Source organism: Rutilus rutilus (assembly GCF_951802725.1).
Source record: "Rutilus rutilus genome assembly, chromosome: 11".
NCBI lineage: Eukaryota > Metazoa > Chordata > Actinopteri > Cypriniformes > Leuciscidae > Rutilus > Rutilus rutilus.
The window spans coordinates 40,230,321-40,249,067 of record NC_140216.1 but is presented as its reverse complement, the minus strand read 5'-3'; the positions used below and the strand labels follow the sequence as shown (position 1 = coordinate 40,249,067).

Below are 18,747 nucleotides of genomic sequence, written 5' to 3'. Positions count from 1 at the left end.
TGAAGGATTGACATATAGCAGTATCTCTGGACGTACTTTTTAAAGCAAATAAGTGACTCTAAAAAATCTAACACCCAGCAATGTGTAATTTCTTTGCATCTCCTTTCGAATACAATATTCAAATTACTAGACAAAAAAAATATATCCTGAGAAGAGTGGATTTTGATGGCTGTAGCGCCATAGACCTCCATTCATTCTGCACTCGTCCTGTGAGCGCCCTCATGTGGAGCCAGAGTGGAACTGCAGCCAGTTCAGAAGCCGGAAGTTTTTGAGAGTGAAACTTCTCGCTATATTAGACATTCTCTGCCTACACCTAAAATTTGTAGGAAGTAGAAGACGAGCATTAAAGGAAGTGTGAAGAAATGAAGAGGAGCATCAGATTTTATTCTCCACTAATACTAATACTGTCTATGCTAATACTCTGGTCTTTAGGCTACTTTTCACATACAGTAGCCTACTGTATTTGTGCCTTAGCAATCGGACGCATCGACATCTACCCTGTTTATTACATCTGGTATTCAGATGCGTTTTGGTCGATCTGCACGAGTAAACGAGGGACACACTCCCGTTTACACCTGGTGTTTTAATCTTTTAATCCGTCTCTTTTGTACACTTTCAACCACTTCTGTCCTGATTTCTTAATGTGGAGAGTCTATGGGTGAGTAAATATGGGTTTTACAGATTATCGATCTAATGGACGAAATAAGCTCTCGTAAATTACACGAACGCGTCAGAAAAAAATATTATTTGATCCAAAATACAGCATAAACCAGTGGTGTAGTCTAGTTTTTTGTAGTGGGTATACTGTAATATAGCTCTGCGATGAAAGTGCACATGTGTATCCTATCCTACATCATGTCTCAATACAGTGAAACGCTGAAAAAACCACGAGCGTGAGTCACGCGTGCTTCAGTGTGTGTGTGTGTGTGTGTGTGTGTGTGTGTGTGTGCGTATAGTGGAGCACACATTGAGCGCTCATTCCCAGAGACGCGTAGAACAATTGCAGTCTCTTTTAACTTTAATATTCACAGACGTTAGTCCATATCGAGATTTGATTCATTGTACAGCCCTACTTTTGATTTATTTATTCAAAAATAGCAAAATTCCGTGATGTTCTGCTTAGCAAGCTCCATTTGTGACTGGATTCCGCGATTCGGTGTCACTTCACAAACACTGACGGGGTGAATTTTTGAATGAAAGTGAAAGTTCTGACACAAAACGAAGTTGTTACGTATCCTCACGATTTTTTAAGTGGGTATACGGAAATCCTTGGCCTTTTCTAGTGGGTATACGGCGTATACCTGCGTATCACGTAGACTACACCACTGGCATAAACAGTAATATTGTTAAATATTTTTACAATTTAAAATACCTTTTCTATTTGAATATATTTAAAAAATGCAATTTATTTCTGTGTTGGCAAAGCTGAATTTTTAGCATCATTACTCCAGTCTTCAGAAATCATCCTAATATGATGATTTGGTGCTCAAGAAACATTTATTATTATTATCAATGTTGAAAACAGTTGTGTACCTTTTTTTCAGGATTATTTGATGAATAGAAAGTTCTCATACAATATAGATATTTATCACAATATTAATTTGCAATCAATGGGGAATGAAATGCTCTCCAGATGTTTGTTAGTCCTTGAGAATTAATGTAGACATAACTTGTTTGTTCACAATTAAACTCTTCTTTTAAAGGGCCCCATGAAACCTACCCCAATTTTTAATAGTAATTTACAATAAAACATTTTTACTTTTTGTCACATAAGACACTGCACGACATAACTTTATGTTTGATATTAACACATGGATGAAGAAATATCTTGGTTGTATGATATTACTTACAATAATAATAATATTATTTTTACATTGAGCAATACATTTTAATCACAATTGGAAAACTGAAAACTCTGTTTCCGACTGCCCAAACTACATACTACAACAAAATAATGAATTGAATGAACCCTATTATAATTAGAATTGCGCAATATAGCTTATCAGACACAAGATGACAAATGTTTAGGGCAATCTAGATCAATTGTCAACAAGGACTAATGCATTTTTTTCACAGTATGATTTTTTATTAACAAGGTTCGGGAGGAGCACGTTCAGATAATTAACACAAGTGGAGAGCACTCAGCAATCATTGATAAGAGGTGTATATATACTCAGCAGTCTCACCTCATTCCATTGACAGTTTTTGCAGCATCCCTCCACCACCCCTTCTCCACGCTTCTAGTCCTAAACACTTACATACGGGGGGAGTACTCTGGGTTCGGGCCGAACTCCGAGCTCGGAGCCCTCCCTCCGGACAGCACGCCAAATACGCATTAAACTTTATCCCTTCAAATTATATGTAAGTGTGAACTTGTAAATACTAAAAAGATCGAAGATGAAGGAAAATTCTAATGCTTATATCAGGGATGGGCAACTTCGGTCATGCAGGGCCACTGTCCTACAGAGTTTAGCTCCAACCCTGAAAAAATCACCTGCCTGTAATTTTCTAGTAATCCTGAGGACCTTGATTAGCTTGTTCAGGTGTGTTTGATTAGGGTTGAAGCTAAACTCTGTAGGACAGTGGCCCTCCAGGACCGAAGTTGCCCATCCCTGGCTTATATGATCATGTTGTTGATTTTTTTTACTACTCCATGTTATTGTATTTTTTGTTTGTATTCACAGAATGCAGGATTTGGAGCAGAAGAACAGAAGTGGGGTCTATCATAGGGCGACGCTATCGAGTCAGTCAGGGTAGAAGAAAGGACAAAAAGAGAAAGCGTTCCTCCAGGACACATCCACGGAGAGAGGGAAGATGCTCCACTGGTGGGTCCCTTTTACTCTGTGATCATATTCTGTGTGTAAATGATGAGCACACTGGTGTAGTGAAGGCTTGAGTTGTTAAATGTAGTAAATGCATAATTGACCTCTCGCCGGCCCCTCCCCCAAAACGGCCATTGTCCGATCACACATCATAGCAACCGTTACTATGTGAGCAGGTCCGACAAACATTCTCCAAGCAAGATGGTGAAGCGGTGCGCCCAGGGCGTTTGTAAATATGTGGAAAGGGCTGCCTCCGACAAAAAAAAAACATTGTCTAGTTGACTATAGTTATTCATTTAAGCCATTAGTGGACAAATCGGCCCTTTATATTAATTGAAATACTTAAATAGGCTATATAGCCTACAGGATAATGAGCGTTTACGTAATATAGCCGCACTCTAGTGCACGACCGCACGCATAAAGCTTGCCACAAAAAAACGGTAAAAGTAATTTGGGGTCAGTAAGATTTTTTAAGAAATTAAGAAAAGTAATAGGCAAGGATGCATTCAATTGATCAAAAGTGACAGTATAGACATTTATAACGTTTTATAAAACGGTTAGTTTCAATCCTTGATTCTGATTGGTCAATAGCTGTTCTTTATTCACGATAAAACACGGCTATGACCGCTTCACCCAATGGTTCCATGTATCACTACAACACCCCTAGCAACCACTCTTAGCAACTTAAACACATGTGCGATCTCATTGATATTGTCCATTGAAGCTAGTGGAGTATTAGTGCAGGGCCATATGTAGCAAAATAAAGTGTTTGGAACATTTCATATAGATTTTTGCAAATTATGTTTTTTGACTTCTTCAGGCCCTATAGTTTGCAAAACTACCTGTTTCCGATTTTTTCCCGGGCTGCACAGGCCCAAAATCCAAGATGGCGGATATATCACCAAAAATTGCACATAATCGCCTTTTTAAACATTTCAAATGGATATATGTTAGGTATATCATTATATAAATACATTTTCTAATTAACTGATTGACTTGGGTAATAAATATGACCATGGGTAACATGAATTATCATGATTATCAACCAATGATGGGTGTAACCACCATTATGCTATTTATTGGCTTTCTCGAGAATACTGAAGCCAAAAATTATCCTTAATTTTGCATTAATTTAAAACGCATTGCTGCATAAGCAGACCTAGGCGAGATAGCTCGCGCGCCTATTGGTTGCTCTGCAGCGACTGCTGCAACCTATCGAGGGACTGCTCGTGACGTAAGCACCAATGAGCCCGTGCACGTCACGTCAGGCCAGAATGGGCGTGGCTATGTCTATATAAGCTGAGTCCTGATAGGATGTTCTTTGGTTTTTCATACTGAAGCGAAACCAGAAAGTAGCACAAGCACGGCAGGGTTACGCAACACTCGTTCCCTCATCTAGAGAGAACCGAGGTTACGTTAGTAACCGAGTGCGTTCTCTTACGAGAGTACTCTCGTGTTGTGTAAGCTATCTTACGCTACGGGTACCCAATGTAAAACGCTGTGCGTGCTAGTGTCGTCCACACATATATTCCCAAGAGCATGTGCCCGGGGTACACATGATAGTGGGTAACATCTAGGCCAACGGGATGTGGGCCTAAGAATATAACATAACCATCCCAGAGTTAAAGGGATGGGTGCTTAGCACAGTATAGCAGTCAGGATCGACATCAGTCGGCCTGAACCGCATAATAGAATGATCTAATAACTTTTTTGTCAGTCAGTAGACATCTGAGCCAGAGGGACAGATGTGAATGTAGAATTACAGTCAGGAGGGACCTAAGTCAACCTGATTTGTTGGTCTTAGTCTCGTGCTGGCAGCACGAGTATAATATACAGTCTGCGCGGCGCTGAGTCGAGCAGAGCAGTGGATATTTCGTTTAGACTGACAACAGCTTAGCCTGTAAGGCTGGAACTTCTAGGTTGTAAAACCTCATAAATGTAGACGGAGAGGCCCAACCTGCCACCATACAAATATCTTGGAGTGAAACTCCACTGGACCAGGCCCACGAGGAGGCCATGCCTCTGGTGGAATGAGCTCTGATGCCCAGAGGACATTGAAGGCCCTCAGACATATTAAGCTAGAGCGATAGTGTCCACTATCCACCTGGACAGGCTCTGTTTCGACATGGCTAGCCCTTTAGTACGGCCACCAAAAGAAACAAGAGCTGTTCTGACTGCCTGAAGCAGCAGACCGTTCAACGTATATTCTCAATGCCCTGACAGGGCAGAGAAAAATTCACATCGCCCTCACCATCAGACCTTGGGAGAGCCGACAGTGAAAGGACTTGGATCTGAACGGAGTGGAAAGCACTTTGGGGACATAACCGTGTCTTGGTTTGAGGATGACTTTGGAGTCATTGGGCCCAAACTCAATGCACGCAGCACTCACAGAGAGCGCGTGAAGGTTACCCACTCGCATAACTGAGCCGAGAGCCACGAGGAAAGCGGTCTTAACGAAAGATGCCGCAGATCCACGGACTGAAGTGGTTCAAAGGGTTTGCCCTTCATGGCATCCAGGACCATGGAGAGGTCCCAGACCGGAACCAGAGGGGCCGGGGAGGGTTTAGTCTCCTAGCTCCTCTCAGGAAGCGGATGATGAGATCATTCCTTCCCAGTGACTGGCCACGCATAGGTTTAGTAAACGCTGCTATGGCCGCCACGTATACTTTGAGCGTGGAGGGGGACCTGCCCTCGTCCAAAAGCTCTTGTAGGAAGGAGAGAATCTCCGTAACGCTACAGCGTTGTGGATCTATGTTTTGAACCAAGCACCAGCCGGAAAACACTGACCACTCGGAGGTGTAGAGCCGTCTAGTAGAGGGCGCTCTGGCCTGTGTAATTGTGTTTAGCACTCCCGCTGGGAGATCAGCGGGTACCCGTTGATGGCCCATAAATGCAGATTTTTTTTTTCATTTTTTCCACTTTTTTTTCGCCCAATTTTTTGGTAAATGATCCAATAAATATTTTGTGTCTCACTTCTCTGCCTTATTAGGAATACATTCATCAAAAAGTTTATCATTTTAAAGCCTTTAAAGAAGTGAAAAGATTATATATTTTATTTTCTGTGATTTTTCTGCATATATTGTCTGCAATCTTGAATTTTGGCACTAAAAATGAAGAAAAAATTTGGAAACAGGTTGTTTTGTATTCAGTGGGGTCCTAGCAAGTAAAAAAACACCAGTTGCAAAAATCTATATGAACCGTTCCTAAAATAACACAATTCCCCACACTATATTGTGAGAGATCGAAAAAGCGAGTGTACCTGTATTCACAGTTACCCATAAGTTACCTGCATTCACAGTAGACATTGCACTTTCCTTCAGGTCAGTCCTATATTCATAATAAAATATTCCGTTTGAATGTCCGCTGCATATCTTGTCCTTTTAACAGTAAGGGGGTTTCCCTGTCATCTGTCAGTTGCATCTTCCTTCTCCGTGAAAACAAGTTTGAGTCTTTTCAATATAAAAGTCTTCTCTACCGACTGACTCATTCATAAGACAGACTTTGCCGCCATCTATTGGCGAAATAATGTATGTAACTTCTGTTGCTGTTCACGGTCAGGGACTATTTTTTCCAGCGGAAGGAATGCTTTTAGTTATTTTACTTCATGAAAGTTGCATAGATACATTTTTTGGCTTTAATATTTGTATTGTGTGGCAACCGTTTTATAAAAGCAATAAGGTACTCGAGGCAAGTGCTGTATCTTGAATAAGTAACGGCTGAAGGGGTTGCAGGCACGACGCGAAGCCCTTCAGCCGTTACTTATTCACGATACAGCACTTGCCTCGAGTACCTTATTGCTTACAGAAAAGCTTTCCATTTCAGAAAACTCTGAAACTTTCTATTCATCAAAGAATCCTGAAAAAAAAAAAAAAAAAAAACAGTTTTCTACATTGAGAACAATCAGAAATATTTATTGAGCAGTAAATCAGCGTATTATTCCCTCAGGTAGGTTGCATGTTTTTTTGCGGAATATTTTGTTGGAATCAATAATCACGTTGTTTGCATTCGCCTAAACTGATTTGCCGAAATCAAAATGCTGACATTGAAAGTCCCGCTCGGAGTGGTAAATCAAACAATGATTTGTCCCTAAATAATGATATATTATATCATAATATATTATATCATAATATATTATATATTATTATTATTGATAGGATGATAACAGGTGTCGTGATCAGCACTGCTGCTGTATCAGTCAGTGGTTAGATCAGCTTTGCAGTAAAAAAAACAGGACAAGGGAGATTTAAATTATGCATTATTAATTATGACAAATAAATTATGCCCAAAATACGGGACATTTGGCAACTCTAACGTTAGTTTTTCCCTTCCCCAAGAACAAAGCACATAACATTAGCAGGGCTGAACTGGGATAAAAAAATAAAAATCAAATTTGCTAATAAAAATGAGCAAAATATAGCTAACAGCTCAGATAACTGCGATTGTCTGCAACAAATTGGAGAAAATCAAGACAGAAGAAGAGGTCTACGATGCCTACGGATGTTGGTTGATCACAAACTACCAAGATGCCGTCTGCAAGTGTGTTTATGTCGATTGCGTGGGTATTCGAGATTTTTTTGCGATTGTCATGGGGTTTCTCAGATTTCGCTTGAGACCGGTAAGCATTAGCCTCGATAGTAGTCGTGTCTCCTTCATTGCGTATTTTTATATTTTGAATATATCCCTCCACTGCATACTGTATACCCTTTTGCCTCGATCTGGAGGATATCGCGGAGGTATTGCTCCAAAAAAGGTCACTGACACGCACGGGTATACCTCTTCCCGTCATGGCAATCTGTCGCGCTGGTCGTGTTTGACCATTTGTTTGTCGGACGTAGCAACAGTAACTAAGGGGGGCGGGGCTCGACGAAAGGCTAATTAAAGAGACAGAATTATTTGCTTTGATTCTGATCCTGCCTTTCATAATGCCATTACTATCAATAATGGCATGCCCCCCTGGAAGAAAATTATGAAAAATAACCCCTGAAATGATGACTTCTGTTGAATATTATGGAAACTAATTGATACATTTAGATAAATATATTTCATACATTATAGCATATTATAATACAACTTATTAGACCTATATATTTGTAGAATAGCAAAGTAGGCCTAATCAATATAACGCACAAGACTGAACCACATAGATGTGAAATATAAAGGCTATCATGATCATTTTGCCAACAATGAACCATGGATTTGTTTAGTTTATAATGCGTTTTATTTTTAACTTAAACAAATACAACATATAACATTCAAAACTCATCAGCTTAGACTGCATTTGAAGAAAAATAAACACAACAGTTTTCTGTAGCCTTGTGCAAACTTATTCAATAGAATTAGACTTCTAGAATGTTCTTTTCAGTGCAAAAATAATATGTTTAATTTAATTAGACAACATTTTAAGGAAGTGTAGTGCAAATATCTTTATATAATTATACTTCCATTATAGTTAACTTTCTTTCCAGTGCAAAACAATAATACATAAAAAAACAGATAATAAAGAAAATATAAAATATTGCACTCAAATACTGCATTCAAGCAATACAACACCGTATGTATATTTTTATGCTCTTTTCTTTTTCGCCGGCTGCTCGGAGGTAGTCATTTTTACATTTCCCGCTGTTGTCACTTGTCGTCATCGTTGCTACGATACGTGACTCACACTGACTACGTTTACATGCAGCCAATAACCCGTTCAAAACCGGGATATTAGCAATAACCCGGTCGCGCACGGCCATGTAAACACCGGCAAAAACCCGGATATGCTCATATCCCGGTTTTTAAAAACCCGGATATTACCCCTGGGGTACCCCTTTTCTAACCCGAATATTTGGTCATGTAAACGCGTATCGGCATATCCCCATCAAAAGGAACATTGATTTGTGTTCTGCGCATGTTCTATTCGCAAGGAATCTTGGTCTTTTGAGTAGAGACGGCGCATACAGAAACCCGCGTGCAGTATACCGGAAGTAAACAAGAAGTAGAGGTTAACATGGCGAGACGCAGCACAGCACCACACTTTTGGAGCGAGGAGGAAAGCGCAAACAAAGGCGATCGCTATCTGCCACGAACTATTCATTATCCGGGTGCTGCTGCTGTTGTTATTGTCTTTGGATACAGGAAGAAGAATTGGAAATGACGCATATTGCGTCTTAAGGTTGTCCGTACGTCCTGACGCTAACCGTGCGTCGCCGTTTACATCGGGATATTCCCAACTGATTACAAATTCCATGTATACAGGAGTAACTCTCTCTGCTCACGCATGTAAACGGGTTATTCCGAATGTTTCAGAAACCCAAATAGTGACCTTAACCCGACCATAACCCGGATATTGGCTGCATGTAAACGTAGTCAATGACTGAAACGACCAATTAAAAGGGCATTCTCTGATGATGTTAAAAACGCTACGCTGATCATAGACAAACAGGGGGACAAATTAATATATACCGCACCGTCTGTTTTTTTTTTCTTATCATAGCCTACAAATGTCTTCGTTCATAGTCTGACATGTGTCTGTCGTGGATTTGCACTGAATTGATTTTCAAAAATACAGAACAAAGTGTTCCGTATCAGTTCAATACGGAACAAGGCTTTTATGTGTCAAATACGGGACGATTCCGTATTATACGGAACGGTTGGCAACCCTACTACCAAATGATTCATTGATTAACCATTAAGATCAATTGGATTAAATAATAGACAAATATATTAAACTGAACAAGAAAGATGCAAATCAAAAGTTTGATAGTAATGGCATTATGAAAGGCAGCCACTGTGAATGAAACATTAATATAGATGAAAGTTATTTTGTGTTGTGAAAAGGATACTTTTCATTTTGAGTATTGTACTAAAACAATTGAAAACATGATGTTTGAAATAAAGTGCACGTTTGATGATCTGTTGTGATATTAGCACTAAAAATGTATGCCTTAGTTACTTGTGAAAATAGTACCAAAGCGAATAAAATGAAACTGTAAATAGACGCATAAGCCTTTACTGGCTAATGGTTTGCCAGCTGATGTACCTGTGGATAATATCATTATAAAGCTATCAACAATCAGTGTAATGACAATGTTATTCTTTGCATGAAAACACTTGAATTAGAATAATTGAACACAGGGTGAATTACAACTTCAGAATTATATTCCTATAGACGGTCAACAGTGTTGTATAATATCAAGAAAATGCAATTACCTGCCTCCTCGTTTATTGTAGATGCCTATTTGTTACACCTATTTAGCCAATGTATTGGATATAATGCATTGCATTCAATGTTGTTATTTATTTTGTTTGTAAAAGATGGCTTATATTGTTTTGGCATAGATGTACAGTAATTGGTTATGTATGTATATGTGACTGTGCCAACCCATGTTAAGAGGAGCAGAAAAGTGCGATTATGTGTGTGCGCTAGACTCCTAGAACTTTAAATAAACTCAGCCATCTTAGCTGAGTTTACTGTAGTTCAAGGACATGAAGAGGTGGGCCGCTTGCACCTGCCTGGAGAAGGATCTGGGAAACTTTGGAGGAGTGACAACCCAACGCCTGTTGTAAACAACAGAAGTATAAAAGACTGAAGAACTGATTTGCCCGGGGGATACTGATACGCGAGTGTGCCCCCGACGCCTAGAAGCCCAGAGCTGAGGACAAGAAACCCCAAGCAGAAGAGAAGAAGAGGGGTGGTGTGGCGCAATGGATAAGACACATGCCTTTGGTGTGAGAGACCCGGGTTCGAATCCACTGTGAGACACCAATGTGTCCCTGAGCAAGACACTTAACCCCTAGTTGCTCCAGAGGCGTGCGACCTCTGACATATATAGCAATTGTAAGTCGCTTTGGATAAAAGCGTCAGCTAAATGAATAAATGTAAATGTAAATGTAAGAAGCCCAGAGCTTACTACACCTTTGATTCAAGATGTGATTATTGTATTTTATACTTAAACGATGAAGTTTTATTCGCCTTTATATTTTTGTTTATTATAAAAGAAAAGTAACCAATTAAAATAAATTTAATTGATTACAAAATCTGCCTACTGAGACTTAGATTTATGATGCTGGAAGACTTTTAATGCGAACATACCACAGGGGAGTCTTCTGACCAAATTGTAAGTACCTTTTGAATGCTTACGGTTTAGGTCAGATTTGACTTTCTTTACCTTACCTGAGAATAATAAATAAATAGGTAAAAGGTGTTAAGAGTAAAGTACACACCGTAAAACAACAGTGATAAGATAAAGCTAAGATTGGTCCAGACCAACCTAACAAACGTATGACTTACAGAAGGTGTACTTAACTAGGAACGTTTCGGGAAACACGTAGTAATGATAAGGTTCAGCTGAAGGTGTAACTTAAGAACGACGCAGAGTAAAGGAGGATTTGGGAAACGCAGCCCTGATCTGTAGCTGAGATCTATGAGTTACTGGTAACCTCTGTTGGAGTGACTATAATTGGTTTTAATTAAAAAGTCAAGGAGCATGTGACATTACAAGCTCCCACCTCCGTTCATATTTATCTGCATAACTTCTAAAGTACTTTTAATACCAAAGATGATGTTCAGTAAGACTTTTGTGCATGTGGTGAGAGAAGCCTTAATGTGTAATGGGAATGGGAAGTTGTTCAGTAGTGGTTCACAAAGTGAGGCAAATAAAATAAAAAATAAAAAAAGTAAGGAAATCTTGTTCACTCTTAATTTTAAATACAGCACAATGAAGACAGACACAAGGTCCAATGAAGTCTGTGTGCAGCTTCATCTTATGTGGTGTAGAGTTGGAATGGAGTTGAGAGTTGTTGTGGTCTGTGTTTTTACCTTTTAAATAAGCTGTTCTGTTTTTTGAGTTATGCGTTCTGCACTGTAAATATTCTTTACTTTAGGTGATATTTGAGGACCATTTCATTATGTCTGTGTAAGTGTTCATAGACTGCAATACAGCAGTAAGTGAAAAAGTAAAGTGTTGACAACTTTGTTTACTTCTTTTCACTTCGAGTCCCAAACATTACACATATATAACCACCGTTTTTATTTTATTTGTATCAGGTGTCTCTTCAGTTTGCTGGTGTTACATTTGTCTGGTGAGTGTGTGTAATGTAAAGAGAAATTATTTGTAAATTGGACATTAAAAACCACGTCAGTATCAATATTGTATAGTAATTCAACAGTGTTTTTAGGTGCTGCTTCTCTAACTCTCCACGGACAAAAAGATGGAAGTGTTTCCCTGCCTTTTAATTTTATCATCGGAGAGAATGTATCCATTCGCCTAATATTTGGATCCAAAGTCGCTTATGGTGGTCAACAGAACGAACAATTCAAGGGCCGGGTGAATGAGAGTGATCAAGGAGACCTCATTATTAAAGACCTGAAGACCACTGATGCTGGCAAATACACTTTAATTACTTATGGCAACAGTCATCCAATTTCCTACCGCCGTTATGAAATCCATGTCCTTGGTGAGATCAGAACTGATTTTAAATATTGATTTGGGCTTTTTGTTGCTTTCATTTTTGTATGCATGTTATATCTTCTTTTAATCATGTCGCAACTATTCTCTCATTTCATTTCTCTTCAGTTAACGTAACAGTACGGAAAGGCGAAGAGTTGACGTTTGATGATCTTCCCCTGGAAGCTGATGCAGTTGAGCGCTGTAAAGGCACAGTTTGCTCAGAGATGTGGAGGAGAGGACGAGGTCTCCTGAATGATCGACTGGACGACAGCAATGGTCGCCTGGTCATCAGAGAGTTCAACTCAAGTGATGCTGGGATTTACAGAGTCCTGAACTCAACAGGAGGAGTCCTGGTCACTGTGAATGTCACAGGTGAGAGAAATTCAATGGATGTTTGGAAATATTACATATAAAGCGGACAGGTGAGGTTTATTTTTCATAATTTGAACAGAAAATTAATACTAATTAATACTAGAGAAGAAATGCTGCAAGATGAAGTTATTCTGATTCAAGATTATTAAAACTATAATGATGTGCACCGATAAATCAACATACAAACATAAAATACAATAAAACAAGACTTAAACACACACACACACTCTGATCCTACTCCTACAACCTTTTTGCATTGTTTTCCTGTTATCCTGGTAAAGCTGCTTTGAAACATTCTGTATTGTAAAAAGCGCTGTTTCATTAAAGTTGACTTGACTAAACTGTGTGACTAAGCTTTCAATATCCTCTTCAGAATCTGGCACAGGATCAGAGGGAAATGATCTGAACAGCACAGATGATCACAGAACTGATGACACCGAACAACACTGTAAGTAAAACCAGAGACACTGAGACCGTTACAACATTTGTAAAAGCGTTTAATAATAGTTTCTTTCCCCTTCCAGCTGCTTGGGTTTGGATTGTGGCTCTGTTGGCTCTGATGGCTCTGATTATATTTATCAAGATAACTCGTCAACATCTGAACAGGAACAAGCAACCAGATTCCTACAAAGTAGCGATGAGCAAGAACGATCAAGTATTGGAGTACTCGTTCGTGACTGTGTAGAACGATCATAAAAACGATGATCACAACGATGGTTATTGCTGCTTTTGCATCCCGGATGCAAACTCAAGACATGAAGGAGATACTGATAGGGCCTGAAGATCTCCGGCTCTTTTTAGTGAGGAGATGGCTAGAAGGAACACAGTTTTGAGGGTCAGAAACTTTTCTGAGACTGAATCAAGAGGCTGGAAGAGAGTGACAGATAAACCTTCTTGAACAAGAGCCAGATCCCAAGCTGGAACTGCAGGCCTCGGGATGCCACGAAGGAAACGTTTTATAAGAGGATCTCTTATAACTATTTTGCACTCATGTTTTATTTATCTATTTTTTTTACTTTTGCTGCTGTATCATGCTCTAACCTAATTTATAATGGTATTTTTTTTTACATAGTTTATGAATATAGCTTTTCTTACTGTGTCAGTTTAAATCTTTGTAAATAAATGTCTTTCGCAATTTGTTTTGACGGAGATGGTTGGTTGTTTTAATTTTTAATTTCCTCAGAAAGTGCTGTGATTGCTGGGTGGGGAGGTTTAAACACCAGGCTGAAGGGGGAGTGGCCTGTGGAAATCACCCATGGGTGGACATAGGAAGAAAATCCTAGAGGAAACACTGTATTCATGTGCCATTGCTGAGTATTTTCCCCTTAAAACTGCAGTGAACCAAAGAAATCACAGGCTTTGAAATCCTTTTTTTTCTTTTTTCTGATGTCACAAGCTACCGTAACCAACTATCACGGCTGGCAGAAAGGATGGGCCGCAGCAAAACATGGAGCTCTGATTCATCAAAAATCACCTAAATGGCATATTTCTGTGCTTTATTTCTCAATCTATCTCAATAAATCCCTACCAGTAAAATCAGCATTGCTGTAGGGTAACATGAATTAAAATAGATAACTGTGTCTCAGATGCTTTTCCAGCTGGCCAGATCCCTCTTTCACTTCAGAGAAACTGAGATATTGTGGCTAATGTTACCAGTTTTCAGGGGGTTTTTTTTACTAAAAGGGATAGTTAACCCCAAATGAAAATTCTGTCATCATTTATTCACCCTCAAGTTGTTCCAAACCTGTGTGAGTTTCTTTCTTCTGCTGAACACAACAGAATATATTTTAAAGAATGTTGGTAACTAGACAGCTGATGTACCCCATTGACTATTTATTTTCCTAGTATTCGTTTTGAGGGTGAATAAATGATGACAGAATTTTCATTTGGGGTGAACTCTCCCTTAAGTTTCAACTATCCCTTTAAATAAAAATAATTTATGGTTGTGGTGATTATTCAGGTTTGTGTGTGCTTGCCAATAACATTTAGTTAAATATCAAAGCACTGCTGTTGCCACTGTCTTTATTGATTCAGTGATAAAGCATTACGAGTTAGAGCAACTGCAGTTTTTACATGCCAATGTCCTTTATCACAGTTAATTCAAGCAAACATATGCTTTAATATCATTAGACCAGCAGGACTCATGATAAAAAATTAACATTGTGTCTGATTAAATCTTTAGACTTTATATATTTATCTAAAGGGCATTATGTACATGCTAAATTTCTAAATAAAATGTAAATGTAAATCTCTTCTCTGTCACATAAAGGCTGATTTAATAAAAAATGTTAACAGATGTCTTCAATGATAAATGTGTTGTTCAGAGTTCTGATCAAAGCATACCTAGAGATCGGCATGGGGTACTTTCCATAAGATCATCTCTTAATGCAAATCAAACCAGCTATTAGGCTAACTGAAATAAAACCATGCCAATTGCCAATTAAGGCATTAAGTTCAATTTCCAAAAGATTATTTTTTATTCCTTTTTAGTCAACTTTAGCATGGGTGTCTAAACTTATGCATAGCACTATATATATATATATATATATATATATATATATATATATATATATACACATACAACTTAAAATCTTGAATTTTAAGTAAATGCATATGAAGACGTTGAATGAAGATGCTGCCCTTAAGAACAGTATGTATTTACAGCTAAATTGTGACAAGAAATAAGCTTTCATTGGTGTTTGTGAGATATCGCTATACAGTATAGGGATGAACAAATGAAGCTTCATGAAGCACTGAGGCTTCCCCATGATTGTTCCCGGGAAAAATATGAAGCATCAGGAATGTCTAAAACAGCGCCATTTTGTGGCAGGACAAATTTATAACAGCCATAAACTCCGTTGTTTTATCCATTATGTACAAATAAAAGCCTGACAATGCAAAATGTTCAGTTTTCTGATAATATAATTCACAAACAACAAAGTGTGGCAATAAATTAAATGTAACAATTATATTAATAGCCTAGCATAATACTAATTATAAAAATACCAACAGAGTTGCTTGATGCAACGGTGGTCTAATTATTTTATGGTTTCTATGCTGTTTACATGTCAGAATATATCATGAAGCATAGGCTATAGGCTTATATATATAAGTGTTAGTAAAAAGACTTAAACTTACAAAAACCTGTAGAGTTGTGGTCTGGGTTCAAACATTCAGACATGCAAAGTGAAGCATTCACGTGACTGGAAAGAAAGTGAGGCTTCGTTAGCCTCATATGTAACATCACTACTTCCCATCATTGTCTGGTCTCGTCTTTACCGCAATGACGCACTGAATACCTGTCTGCTATACTCACCCCTTGTTATACTTCTGGCATCCTCCGTCCAGATCGCCTCACTTCAAGCAAAGAGCAAAGAGAACACACATTCAATTACCTAGAGATGGCTAAGTGAAGCTTTATAGGAAAATAGTTCATTACTCTAAGCTTTTAAAATCAGAGCTCGACGAGGACCTCTGGTGAAAGTGAGGGAAAGCTCTGTGTCGCAAAATGATTCACAACCGACCAACGCATTAATCTTAGAAGCAAAAATGAATGAATAGATAGATTAATTAATTAATGAATCAATATATTAAATACATGACAACAATCTGTTCCATACCATTTTGTATTGTGGATGTGGACATTTTTCCTGTTAGTAAAAAAATTGTATTCCTAAGGAATAGAGGAAGTAAATAAATGCAGGTGCGTACACAAACACACACACACACACACACACACACACACACGATTATCGTAAATCTAGCCTACTGCAACAATGTATTGTAGCCCAGGTGGGCAAGGCTTATGCAGGTTTAATTAATGTGCTTAATGAACATTGTAAGAAGTGTTCTTCAGAATTACTGGTGCTTGGGGAGAGGGTAGTGCTTAAAGTGTTTTGAACTGGGACCAGGGGCCTGTTTCAGAAAGGAGGTTAAGTGAAAACTCTGAGTATGTTAACCCTTAAATGAGGGAAACTCTGGGTTTTCTGTTTCAGAATGGGATGTCAAACCTGAGAAAGCAGAGTAAGTCAAGCCCGTTTCTGAAAGATAGGTAACTTATACCTTATACTCAGAGTCAGTTACCATGGTAACTTACTCTGTGAACCTAACCTGGTCGGGAGCAGGTTTTCTTCGGTAAACCCAGAGTTTCTTTCAGTCTCCTCCCATTTTTCAAAGAGGAAGCAGTGTTTAAACACCTCATTCATTCTTTCAGTACCTTTTTATTAATAAAATTAATATTTTATTAATAAATAAAAGATTGCTATTTTTACTGCTGTTTTTTTGTTGTTGTTGTTTTTTAATAAAATGAAGTCTATATAACTCCTTAACTGGCAGCTGAAAATACAGTAGTAGATTAGAGTTACATAATGTAGTTCTAAACAAATTCTACAGAATTAAACTGTGGCATTTACTGAAAATCACTGAACTGTTCATCTGTGCACCAGAAGCTGATGGACTGTCCTCCTGCTGTTCTTCCACACTCTGGGGAGACATAAGAATACCTGTTTATACTTAGATTTTAACTTAAATTCTATAGGCTACTCCACATAAAATGTGAAAAAATCTGAATGTGTAGATTGTTTGATGTGTAGACACATAATATTAACATTACCTCTGTAGGCCTCTCTGTGGCAGCAGAAACTCTTTATCCCCATGTGATGAGCATTTGGTTGAGGACACTTTATAACACTATTTGTCATAATTTCTGGTGTATTGAGTAGGCGACTTACGACTGCCTGGGGTTCTGTTGGGACAGGAGGCTCCAAAAGACAGATATTACCACCAGAATCTATTGAGATCAACAAAAACCCAACCCAAAGTAAAATATATGGAAATATAAAAAAATAAATTACCTCAGCCGAAAATGCTGCTGCACTGCTAGACACTGGATGCTATTTAGTTATTTAATATGTCAAATGTTTGTAAAGTCAGGTAGCCTACACCCATGATATGCTCAAGCCTTACTTGAATTAATTATGTTTTTATATTTAATTTTCCAGCTGCTGCCATGTTCTTTTAATGCCTGCAGGATTGCACCTACATGACAATTAAAATTAGGTTGAATAACATACTGTTCTTCCAGTTTTACCTCTGATATTATAACAGTTGGGCAAGTTACTTGTATTACTAACAACAAATGACATCTTCAACTGTGTAATTAGATTAATGTAATAATGACTATCTTTAGATTTTATGACATGGGATTTTATTACTAAATGCCATGTCAACCTCAACCACTTGCATGAATTATTCTTGAATTGACCAAAGTGTGTAGAGGGAGAAGGTTACATTAAAAATATACCTTTTAAAAATGTATGTTAAATAGCCTATACAGAATTGTTCTATAGTCTAATACAATTACATCATATTTAATTTTAAATTACAGAATAATTAAGAGTAATCCCTTTAATTAAATTACACTATATAGATTACTTGGTAATTAATTACACCCATCACCGTATAACAGTAATTAAAATGTAAACTTATAACTTATAAATGAAATAATGTTCATACTCTCCATATGCTTGCAGAAGCTCATCCAGTTCTGCTGGTGAGAAATATGCAGACCTCTTGTTGTCTGGCGCTGTTGCCATGGTGACTCATAATATCTGTGCTCCATTGATAATGGCTTTTTATAGTTGTGGTGCACGCGGTTAACTCAGAGTAGGTCAACTCAGAGTTGATTGAACTAACTCATTTCAGCTGTTCTGAAACCAAAAACTCAGAGTTTCCCATCTCAGGGTAAGTCAACTCAGAGTTCAAGTTTTAACTCAGAGTTGGTTGAACCTCCTTATTGAAACAGGCCCCAGTGCAGTGCTTTAAAACAGTGGGAGCATGTAGGCTATGTAAACTACAGTGACCCTTCCTGCTTTAAGAAATCCAGACACAGTGGAATGGGAATATTTTATACTGCAACAATAATCTCTCACATTGCAACAAACAGTTCAATGCAGCGCAACCTATTATATTCATAATTTAAATGTAAGTGCCTTAAAGAGGTTCTAGGCCTATGCTTTTTCACTTTTTCAACTTTTAGTCTGCAACGTTGCTGTTTGATCATAAAAATTTAGTTAATAATATTAAATGTTTATCTAACAGAATCACCTTTCCAAGAACTA

At 38.1% G+C, this 18,747-nt stretch overlaps 1 protein-coding gene across 1 annotated transcript; it reads left to right on the top strand.

Annotated features, from left to right (window-relative positions):
• The first annotated feature begins 309 nt into the window (after positions 1 to 309).
• On the top strand, positions 310 to 13,777 carry LOC311299934 (uncharacterized protein). The gene is made up of 7 exons (XM_084423897.1): positions 310 to 658; positions 2,685 to 2,825; positions 11,854 to 11,888; positions 11,985 to 12,263; positions 12,383 to 12,628; positions 13,002 to 13,076; positions 13,153 to 13,777. Exons 2-7 carry the CDS (start codon positions 2,815 to 2,817, stop codon positions 13,311 to 13,313), a joined length of 807 nt encoding a protein of 268 aa, XP_084280023.1. The 5' UTR covers positions 310 to 658; positions 2,685 to 2,814; the 3' UTR covers positions 13,314 to 13,777.
• Positions 13,778 to 18,747: the final 4,970 nt, after the last annotated feature.